The sequence below is a fragment of the Cynoglossus semilaevis genome, chromosome 13 (assembly GCF_000523025.1).
Source record: "Cynoglossus semilaevis isolate Cse_v1.0 chromosome 13, Cse_v1.0, whole genome shotgun sequence".
NCBI lineage: Eukaryota > Metazoa > Chordata > Actinopteri > Pleuronectiformes > Cynoglossidae > Cynoglossus > Cynoglossus semilaevis.
This window is the reverse complement of record NC_024319.1, coordinates 8,914,836-8,926,428: the sequence shown is the minus strand read 5'-3', so window position 1 is coordinate 8,926,428 and position 11,593 is coordinate 8,914,836. Positions and strand designations below refer to the sequence as shown.

Below are 11,593 nucleotides of genomic sequence, written 5' to 3'. Positions count from 1 at the left end.
GGGTGTTGCACTTCTTATGGCTAAGCTGCAACTATTCTCGGCACAAACTACGGAACGGCCTTGGTCTGGTCTATTCTCGTTGGTGGGAAGTGAAACAAAGGGGATATAAACCCAGTAAACAAGTTAATCACGTGAAATTCTTCAAACTGCTTTTTGTGTTCAGGGAAAAGAAACCGAGGGCATTACAGCTGCTCTGTGTATTTACGGTTGATTTCAGTGTCAATGGAACACCGAATTAGGATCAAAGAGTCATTCTGTGTTTTTCTTTATTTGGTTCCAAAAACCGGGTTTGTACAAACGACCCATGAGTGATTAAAGTAACAATGAGTAGCCAGCGTAATTTTAGGGCATTCAAACACTTTGAATTGACTTTGTTGCCCAGGTCAGCCTTAGCTGAGGTCTTAATACACTTGAGGATTTCACTTTAAGTAACATAAATGCAATGTTTTTTTGTTTGTTTTTTTCAAATCCAATAAAAAAGATTGTTTCTTCATTCCATTGGTTAATGACACATCAGTGTCTACGACATGGCACCGAGGTCGTGTCCACTCTATTTGCCTAAACAAACAGCACTGTCCAGGTTCATCCTGCCCACTGCCAGACTTCACTCCCTAACACCTGTCAATCAGCGCTCAGTGACAGACAGCAGCAGAAGGAACAACACCACCTTTGTGTTTACCCTCGCGTGCCAAGCTCTCCCCTTCTAATGAAGACAGACAGGAAGTGGGGGAAGAGGCCTGGGCAGGAAATGACCACATATAGATTCAGGAATTTAAAGAGCATGAACCCATTTTATCAGTGTAAAAAAAAAAGTTAGGGAGATGATTTAACCATGGACAGAAACAGCAGTAAACTGATGCTCTGAGTTTAAACTGGCTTATACTCTGAGAGAGAGTCAAACAGTGCTGCCATAAACTCTCTCTATCATTTTCAGCTGGTGACCTGTGGGACATTTAACTCACTTTAGTAAAGAGACGTTTCATACGTTCAAATACACAGTTTGACTTCAAAGAAGGCATTTATGGTTAAATGGATTTAAATTCAATGTGATTAAAATAAGTAAGCAATGTCAAAGCTTCAATTTACCTTTCTAATATTTATCCTTGCTGCTCATTTACCTTAATTTACGAGGTATAATTCCCCTGCCTGATCTTTACTCTGAGTAAACACGCGACATGGCAGTCTTGTAGTTAAATAACTCAACAACTATAACTGTTTTCCAGCCAAATTACAAGAGGCACAGAGGGGAAAAGATTATAATGCAATTTGGTGACCTCACTGTCGAATTATGAAGTTTTTAGCGTGGCGAGAGCCTGTGCTCCTGCAAAACCACCAGAGGCCAGGAATTACTCCTATTTACACAGTCATCCCCAAAGGTTTCCTCCGACTCTAAACCAACAAACCTGAGCAGCTCACTGCTAGAAAACCTGCGTCGTCTCAAAATAGTTTTCAAAGTTCATAACTCAGGAGGAATTAATCTGCTTTAATTCACTCCTTCACCTCCAAACTGCTCAAAGACACAGTTTATTATTGTATCGTGGAGACAAATGTGGTTCCTTTTAAATAATGGCAAGGTAATTGCAGTACAAATAACAGCAATTAAAAGTGAAACTTGTGAAGTTAGAACACAACAGTTGTCAAACAGAGTTCATCTGCTTTGGTTTAGGCTAATCCAAATAGGAAGTAAGGAAGGGTCGGGGTTTTTTTGTTTTCTTTCTTGTGAAAGTTTTGTGTGGAGCCTCTGAGGTATGAGACAGGAGCAGGAGTCTTTATGAGCCTGACTGATGTCATTAGCAGGTCATCAGAAACTCCAGGAAAAACTCACCGACTCAATCACCTTTTGATAGACACCGTCTTAAAACACACTCACTGCACTAATAACCTGTCTCTGAAACATTAGTAACATCAGTAACATTATCAAACAGTGTATCGTTCGGTGTGTGTGTGTGTGTGAATGTTCTTGTTTATGTTAAGATATGGGGACCATGTTTTCCCAAGAACGAAGTGAGGACATTTTTCCCAGGGAGTAACATTCACTAACCTGAGGGCCACGTTTGTGGTTCAACACTTGTTTTTCAGGAGGGAGTAACATTCACTAACCTGAGTTTGTGGTTCAACACTTGTTTTTCAGGTAGAAAATTACAGTTTTGTTTAAATAGCGTTCTAATCAGACAGTTGTATTAAATTGTGTTGATTTCCCAAATCGGTATCTCTGTACAAAGGAAGACATCTGTCCTTGTCTCCATCTGACTAACTGTGTGTGACTGAAATAATTGGCCAACCTGTTTTTCTCAAGGGGAAGTCGTCCTTGTTTTCCATTGGTGACGGCAGGGTGTACTGGCAGGTAGGGGATGTGCCACCCAGAGGTGGAGAGCTTTGGTCCAGTGATGTATGGTGAGACGACCTAAACACAAAAACGAAAAAAAAAAAAAAGCTCTTTTGAGGTCACATAACATTTCAGCGAAAACAAAAGAATTTCCTTCGGTGTAATTTTATCATGCAGCAGTATACACGAATACAGCGAAAACAAAAGAATACCTCGGTGTAATTTTATCATGCAGCAGTATCTGTACTTACGTGTACCAGAGTTTGGGATGGTGAATGTAAGAGTGGCCAGGTCCAGGACCTGCAGGGTCCTTGGCTGATTTACTCAACAGAAACTCTTGGAGTTTCTGCTTCACTTCAGTACTGGCCACAGCACCTGTGAGACCAAAAGACAGAACCAGAGGGATTGGGGTCACCCTAGGGCTACCACTTCACACTTTGTCTTTTCCATGAACATAATATTAGAATTCAGGTGGAGAAATTTAAAAATAAAGTCCTAAACTTCCAACTTTTCCCTTCTCTGATCTCTCTAAAAAGAGTTTTCTCCAGCCTCCCAACAAATCACAACTTATGTAGGAAGATCTCCCCCTAGTGGTTAACTGCGAGTATGCGTTTAGTTCAAAGCAGCTCAAGTAATACTGCTGAGGGATGTTCTTTCCAATTGGAGGGTTCCAATTGCAGGACAATATCTCGAATTACTTGACCTGTCCAAGTCCTAAATATAAACTGGTATTAGCTGTAATGTAAAAACAGATATGAAACACTCTATCTGCTTCTATTTTCATCATGCTATTGAAAGAGATGTTCTTCTGAAGGCTGAGATTAAATGTCACGAGCCTGGCTTACGTCATTAGATCAATGTAAAATTTTAGTAACATATTACTTAGACCAGAGGTTCTCATCTAGGGGTACGTGTACCCCTGGGCGTACATGAAGGTTCTCCAGGAGCTACATAGCATTTAAAATGTAGTAATAATTCAAAATCATTTTTAGAAGTTACTTGATGCATTTTTCAATTAAAACAAGTGTAAGTTCATGAACTGGCATGAACAGCCAGTCTCCCATATTAGAAATAATAATATTTTTAATTATTTATATTTATCTCTCTTACCATATAGCTGAAAAAAGCCTAATGAGGAACACTTCACACTACCACACACTGTATGGCTCTGTATCAATATCCTATCAGTACTCTTAGTGTTCAGGAAAATCTAGTACAGACACCACTTCAATGTGTCTTTGTGTGCATATCCTGGGGGTTCAACTTTAAGGAAATGCATCACAATGATGACGTTGAGGGTTATGATTTTAATGCATCATGCTTGTTCTAGCTCGGGGGCTGCACAATCACTAATTTCACCCCTGATGGTTGAGAGATGGTGACAGTGGCGGTGCTGAGCTCTTACTCTCTCTGGAGCGTTCTTTGCCCCGGAGGCTCAAGCTGGAAGCATGCTGCTCTCGCCGATGCCTCTCCAGCTCCTTCTCCTGCTGGTTTTGCTGCTGCTGCTGCTCCAGACGGCGCTCTTTCTCAGCGAGTTCCTGCTGCTGTTTCATGGCCTGGAGCTCCTGCTGGAGCTGGGAAACATGCAGGCAAATCGGCAGCATGACGCACACTGATAAATATATTCTAACAGCAATACAGGGTCCTGTGAATCTCTACAGTCGACATTTTGCTGTGATGGGCTGTTCTGTACTTGTCTGTAAAAACAAAACTCACACTGGGCTGTAATGTATTTCTCAACACCCCGCCTTGCTGTGCTGAGTTTTCCTCTTTTCAGCACTCTCTAACTTTGTCCCAAGCAATAATGTTTTTCACTGATCTGCAATATGCCATGCTGTGTTGTGCTCTGCTGTGTTGTTCACTGCTGTGATGTGTTGTTGCACACGGTACGCTGCTGCGCTGTCGTTCTTCTTCTCACATCTGTTTGGTGCAGTACTGACCTTAAGGTGCTCCTGGAGCTGAGCCTGGTGCTGACGGGTCAGCTTCTCATGCTGCTTCTGGAACTCACTGATGAGGAGCTGTTTCTGGATCTGCTGCTGCTTCTGGATGAGGAGCAACTCCTGCTGTAGCTGCCTCTCCCACAGTCCTGGGTCCGAGCCTGGCCCCAGCATCCTCAGATCTGTGCGTAGGTCCAAAGGTGATAATGGATCCACAGTCAATGGGACGTCGGGCTCAATGTCCACTGAGGTCAATTGGAAGAAGAAAAAATGATTTTGAATTATTTTGAATTTAATTATCACGTAAAAAACAATTAACAAAGGAGGTTGAAAAAATGAAAAATAGTTCTGGTCAGTGGCAGGGCTGCGTTGGGGGGGGGTCGGAGGATAACTAACGAAAACAACCGTGACTGTCATGGAGGGAAAGGTAATGATTGGGCTTAAAAATATGTTGCAGTGTTTTTTGAGTTGTACACAGAGAGTACACACAGATCAATGCAGACTGTATGCTCAGTACAGGCAGTGAAGGCAGCACAACATCAGATCACTGTGAATCACCACTGCATCAGATGCGTCTACGATGAAATGCATTTTCTTAATATCCAGAGGTCAAATCACAATCTTGACTCTTACATGTCTTTACTGTTCATGTGTAAAATGTTTAAAAACAAATTACGACACTTTGATAAAACAATAATATATTTCTAACACAGTGGACCAGGGAATGTATTAATAGTTAACCTGAGAATTCGTGCTCTCTGTTTACCAACACTGACCCAAAACTTTCCGCCCCATGTCCCTTGAATTTGTCAACAGTTTACCAGAATGGTGATAAAGCACAGAAGGAAAATGATAAATATCTGGAAAAAAAAAACAATTTTCCTGCGGTTCCAAGAAGCCTGTAATTATACAAGCATCTGTAAACGAACATCACATCACATCCATTAGAGGGACATCCACTGGGAGCAGCTGAGCAGGAGAGTTAACGGACATTTTGCACGACAAAACGTGTGGTGGTCATTTCCAGTAAATATCCAAACGATATTATTCTACTTTGAAACGGTTTTTTGTGCATTTAAATAAAAGAACTGAACCTCACGCTGACTTTACTGCTTCATATGAATGATTTTAAGAGACGTTATTAATGAATCTGTGTGTATTTATGAATTCATGAGGATGTGATGGTGCTATCTCTGGATTGAGGGCAGATGCTGCATTGTGTGCATTGGTGAGAGCTGCCTGACAAGTACCTCACAAGTAATTGCAAGAAAGAGAGTAAGAGGGCATCCCTTTGGCCTCCTAGCTCTATATATAGGCTCTTCCTCAGAGAAAATCAATTTCCAGTTAAGAACAACAGAAACAGGGCTGCCTCATCACTCACCTTCGTAACGGATTATTGTTATACCATATTTTGTATCCCTCACATCAAAAGACACATCAAATCCATATATTCAGATGTCTGTATTTCCTCTTATTATTCTTTAAGTGTTTTTGTGTGTGTTTGTTCAAATGATGTTTTAATGTCTATATCGTCATCATCATCATCATCATCATTATCATAATAACATCATAATGGTCTACAACATTAGAATTACCACACATGGACTGGACTCCTTATAAATCCTTAATAGACTTAACGGGATAAGAAATACTTTCTGCTTTAAAATCATTTTGTTCTGCTCGACATTTAATCTGCTCAGGCTTTCTCAACAAAACGCCTTCACGGTCATTAATGAATTTCCAACTGAAGACAAACAAATCAATCTTGTGCTTAGTCAACATTTCTTACGCCTTCAAACGTCTTCACTCATGCCACAACAACATACAACCCGTTCTTGTAAACCCGTCTCCGTTTAAACCTTTGACTACAAACATCTACGGCCACTCACACAAGTCGATTTCCTTTTTATTTACAATTGACAGAGAGAGGTCTGAAAAGTAAATCTTGGCTAACACTGATGTTTGGCCACTCCATCAATGTATATTTATTTTACAAAATCGCATTCCGTGACACAACATGTCCGGTTCATCTTTACGTGTTCAACAAGGTTTTCAGCTAAAGTATGTTTGGTCAGTCTCCGTACAAGCTGGCCGGTCCTCGGAAAGTAAATGACCTGTTAGTGATGCTGATCATGGAGTGACATTCGAGGAAGGGTACGCACTGTTCAAACTGTATAAGGTCTCATTGATTTGGAAACCAGAGAAATATATTTCCCAACTTAAAATGCCAGTGGCAGCGGGGAGATTTATTGAGTGCATTCTTTGCCCTAATCTTCTGAAGGGTCACATGTTAGAGAAGGAACACATGCAGTGATTCTACCACACCTGCGAGACACAGTCCTCGTCAGATTTTTTTTTTTTATTAAATCTACTTGTGCTTTTATCTTTATAAAGCAATGCCAGTTAAAAGGAGTATTGACATGGGCTGTACCCGTCAATTAAGCAGCAGTATGCCAGTGTTGACTGACACTGTGCAGCTCAGCGGCGCCCATTTGTTTTGCCATGTAGCCTGTTTTTTCATTGCCACCATTCCATGTGTATGCGACGGTGATGATTATAAATAGAAACATAAAAGCAAGTGGCGCAATCCTGGTCTGTGACAACCCCCACACCCAAGTATCCACCACCCGAACTTGTCGCTGCCATGGCAACGCTGGCGACATAATTATGTCTCCCCATCCTGCAGATATTGAGTCTCACCGCATGTCATCTCCTGCCTACAGCAGCAGCGTGACATGTTGACTATTATATCAGCTTTTCAGTTCTTATATAAGGAAGGAGTCCCCAGCAGAGAGAACACGTTACAAAACCATCCAACACACACAGGGATGAACAGAAACACACACACACTCAGACTCTGAAGACAGTCTGTGGCTGAGTGATATTTTAAGTTGTTTTAAAACACGTTCAAAGGCTGAAGACAGTTAGAAGGGACTCCCGTGCTGTATTTCTTCCCTCTTTGTTCTAAAAACAGCACCAATCAAAAGAGAAGGGCGACCACTCTGCAGGCACAGAGAACAGGCACCTGTGGAACACAGCCTTCCCTCCTGACAGGGAATATTAATCTTAGCCTATAAGTACTTGACAAAGGACTCTTTTGTCGAGGGGACGCTGCGGACCTGTGAACCAACATAGGGCTCATAGAGTCAGGCACCCTTAGTGATACTTTCAATCCTAACAGACCTAAATATAGCCCCCCCCCCAAAAAAAAAAAAATCACCTGCTGCTGCCCTGGAGAATCTACCACTGTGATAACTAATTAATCCCATATTTCATTCTGTACCCTCACTGTGACTGGCATTAAGAATCTCCACTTTGATCAGTGCACCAAGCTGAGCCTCCATTAGAAATCTCAGACAGAAAATGTCAGTTGTACCAGATGTAAAAAAGGACGAGGGCGAGTGCAGAACCTCTGATAACAGATGCTGTAAAAAAACAGTCCTTGAGGAAACCACACAGTCCCATGAGCCTGTTTCTATTCCAGTCCAGTCTGTGTCCACTGTGCGGTCAAGAATAGAAAGAGGCTGCAAGGACAATAATTAAAGAATTATAATGAGGACCTGAAACCTCGAGCTGACATGTTTTCAAGACAGACATATTTTCCTTGTTGCTGTTTACAATGCGAGGAAAATGTCAAAATGTGCCTCTGTCCGTGTACCACACTCAGAACCACAGAATACATTAACACCATCCACTGCCTCGGTACATTTTAATCAACCCAAAATGAAATCTCCTGTTTATGTTTTACAAAAATACTCATCAGGCAGAGGAGAATACGGAACCAGCAGTAACTAGGGCTAAATATAAATGCTTTTCTGAGCAGGGTCTTAATATAGACAATGTGCGAGAGACTGTCACACTTGTGAGGTTGTCGGCTCGATTTAACACAGGCAAAAATAAGAGCACCGTGTTATATATTTGTGGACCTTTTGGGTCACATGTGAATTGATCATCCTGTAGGAACAGCCAGTTGACCGCATTTGGTCCAATGAACATATTGGCCATCTGCGGTACTTCATATCCAAGTGAAAGTACGGTGGCTCTTGATTGGTGGAAAGTGCACACAAGTGTCTCTAGGCACTGGTAAACAAGAGATTTATGAATGACAGGTCCCAAATTTGTTTTTAGCACAAGGGTGCGACAAGCACCCTGCCCCATGCCCAAATTCCTCCCTGTGGAGGGCCTGCCATGGGGGGATTGAGTGACTCATGGCCTGTGACCACACTCCCACTGCAGCCTCGCACCACTAGTGTCCCCAAAGTGTTTATTTCTATAACCGATATGCCTCTCATTAGCCTCGGTGGTTGTTAGAGTGACAATCACAGCTTTAATTTGAGATGTTGCATGGCGGTCTTTTTTAGCCTGAGGCCACATTAGCAGTCTTCCCAGCCTGCAGGGAGAATACATGCACATCAGCAGGGTCATTACTATATTACGTGATGAGTCTGGAAGACAGAGGCCCACTCTGCAAAACACTATTGATATTAGTCATGATGGAAGCTGCACTATTTGGAAAAAAAAAAAGTGGAGTTTTAGTAAAATGTTTAATGTAGCACACGTAGACGGCAAAAAATAGATGCAAAAATGGGAATATAAAAAAAAATGTAGCACTGAATATGAATGATGCAGCTGTTTCAACCCTTTAGCAAGACTACGTCGCACCTGGCACTAACCTTTGGTGCCAGTTATGGTGAAGATAACACTCAACATGAAAGGAGGATTTGGTGTGGTGAAATGGGAAATGTGTTTTAGGGGTTTTAAAATATTTTTTTATCATCAATCACATTTACATTTTATGGCACCACTGGTGAGCCTGACAAGCCATGTCTCACTTGGCGTCCAGTCTACATCTGTGGACATGTATGCGACGTGTTATTGAAGGCCTTGTTGATGCAAATCCTTGTCTGATAGTATAAATAGATCCAAAGATACAGAAGATGTTTGAGGGCAAAAATAAGCTGATGCTTCGTACTGCAATGTGGTGCTGGGTCTCTCATTAAGTGCCTTGTTATTTTGAGCAGCTGGCATGTCTAAAGCAGGAAACAGGTCTTTATTTTTAAGACTCAGACTCGTCCTTGCAGCTGAGCCAGAGCAGTGGCTTGTGGGCTATCTGTTAACAAAGAGGGCTGAGCTGGACCAACACGAACTGAGGGCTTAAGACAAGAGGACTTGAGTGTAGCCAGAGGTCCAGTTATCACCTGTTGTCATGCCAAACTGTCTTGTGAAGGCAACTCCACACAAAATGGTGTTCTAAACTAGAAATGTTCCTCTGACTGTGTGTGTTTTATTACCTGACATTGACACCAGCTCTCACAATCAAATGAAATTCCCAATAAATCAATCACAGTATTAAACCGTCTTTTTTCCTGCCGCGACTAACAATACTAAATGTACTGTTTGTAATCTGTTCTCGTAATTTTCCAAAACACGGGGTTCTTCACTCCTCTAATGACCAATTGTAATGCAGCAGGAAAACTCAATCTAATTTTTCTCCGCTGTTATTTTGCACCCATTGAAGCACAGATGGGTAAATAGATGCACAAAAACAGTGAAGAGGACTTGAAAGGTGCAGTGATGTCGCTCTGTAAAGGTCTACTGAAAGGAGCTTGCATAATGTTTTACATGATATTTTGCGCTGATGGGGAACTAATTAGAATTTCCCAGTTGAAGAGCTCGTGCGAGGGCTGCATTTGTCAGACTTTAAATGTTAGTGACACTGATCAAAAACAAAATCCAGCCTTTGAATGTCCCTGCTCTGTTTCAAGTGCAGCAGCAGTGAGACTGAGTTTAAATGCCACAGAGCCGTGGAGAAGATAACGCACCAGCAATATCCAAGACAAAATCAAATTTAAAAAAATACGGATTACAATCAGCTTACAGTGTCTGTTCCGACAGGATCACTTACATCACTGTCAGCGCTTTCACACAAAATTCACTGGTGCAACTTTAGGCACAAACAATATCACTGTGACTTACTACAGAGTGGTAATGACATACAGTATTTAGACGAAGATGTGCTTACATAAATTCTGAAAAATATATAAATGTATTTGTTCCAAACTGTTTTAACTGCTGTTATATCAGGAGCATGCCAAGATGGAATGATAACGTACAGACGCCTAATCTTAGCAGGCTAATGCCATAAGCTGAAAATAACACAGCTAAGAATAGCTGACCCACAGAAAAAGCAAGGAGTCTGAATCCAGGCGCTGGGTGAAACTGTTGTTTGGCTGAGCAGACATCAGGGCAGCACAGAATGATGATGGTCAGAAAACCTGCTCTATTGACATAGATGGAATGTGTCATCTCCCTGTCATGCTCCTGTTTTATTTTTAAATCTCCTCATGTTTAGCTCACTGCCTGGAAGTCTCTTCACTCCCACAATTCACTTGTCTAAAGCCAGACCAAACGCTATGGGCTTTTTTTTTTTTTTTTTTTTTTACTTATCTTTTAAAATACTGAGAGAACCAAACATGATATGTTCCTCACTGCTGACGTGAAAGTCATTATGTTTTTATTTTTCAGTAGTGCAGAGGTCCTGCATGACTAAATGTGCGCTTTGTCACTACACATTCATTCAGCCCAGGACATTGTTTTTAAAAAACACAATGCTTCAGCTTCAAAGTAACAGCCCAGGACATTGTTTTTAAAAACACAATGCTTCAGCTTCAAAGTATTTTTAAACTGACATTTTGCAGATTTTAACAACAGCCATGTTCTTAAAAAAGAATACTGAAGCAATGACTCATCTTCAGTCATTATGGTGAATACAGTAGACGTTAACTCATCCTGATAACAGCATGTACTCCATTCAAATCTCTGGGCAAAAAATAGAACAGTCAATGTATGTGGGGAACATCCTGAGAGAAACCTTTCAGTTATCCACCCAGTACAGTTTTTCCTGTTGCCTGAAAAGTGCACACTGACTGGAAGCTCGCAAAAAAACACCCCAGCCCTTTCACATTCACACTGACACGGGAACACTGGTAATATGTTTCCTGGTTTGTTTGTTTTTTTACAATATGAATAAAAACAACACTAAAACCATCATGATGAACTGAACTTTTTCACTCATTGAAAACATGTTTTTGACACAGATTCAAGTCAGCATGTGTCAAACAAACACAGAAATAAATACCTTGATTCAGGAAGAAGTGCCCTGATCCTACCACGCTGCTGTGCTGAGAAGGTTTGAGTTCTCTTTTCAGGCAGAATGAGAGACCAGCTGAGCGCAAAGAGTTGAGAGCATGTGAGAGAGAGAGAGAGAGAGAGAGAGAAAGAGAGAGACACTGTGTGTGTGGGAGAGAGAGGGAGAGAGAGAGGGAGAGGG

At 41.4% G+C, this 11,593-nt stretch overlaps 1 protein-coding gene across 5 annotated transcripts in view; it reads right to left on the bottom strand.

Annotated features, from left to right (window-relative positions):
- Positions 1-11,593, bottom strand: part of hdac9b (histone deacetylase 9b) — a 37,141-nt gene that overhangs the window by 9,934 nt on the left and 15,614 nt on the right. For 2 of the 5 annotated variants that reach the window (XM_017038175.2, XM_017038173.2), the window contains 4 exons: positions 4,267-4,508; positions 3,732-3,900; positions 2,578-2,701; positions 2,283-2,404 (listed from right to left, as the gene is read on the bottom strand). In XM_017038175.2, coding sequence (XP_016893664.1) covers positions 2,283-2,404; positions 2,578-2,701; positions 3,732-3,900; positions 4,267-4,437 — 586 coding nt within the window. In that variant the 5' untranslated portion in view covers positions 4,438-4,508. Of the gene's footprint in view, positions 1-2,282; positions 2,405-2,577; positions 2,711-3,731; positions 3,901-4,266; positions 4,509-11,401; positions 11,558-11,593 lie in introns of those variants that run through there. The other 3 variants (XM_017038176.2, XM_017038174.2, XM_008323368.3) reach the window with 3 other exon arrangements.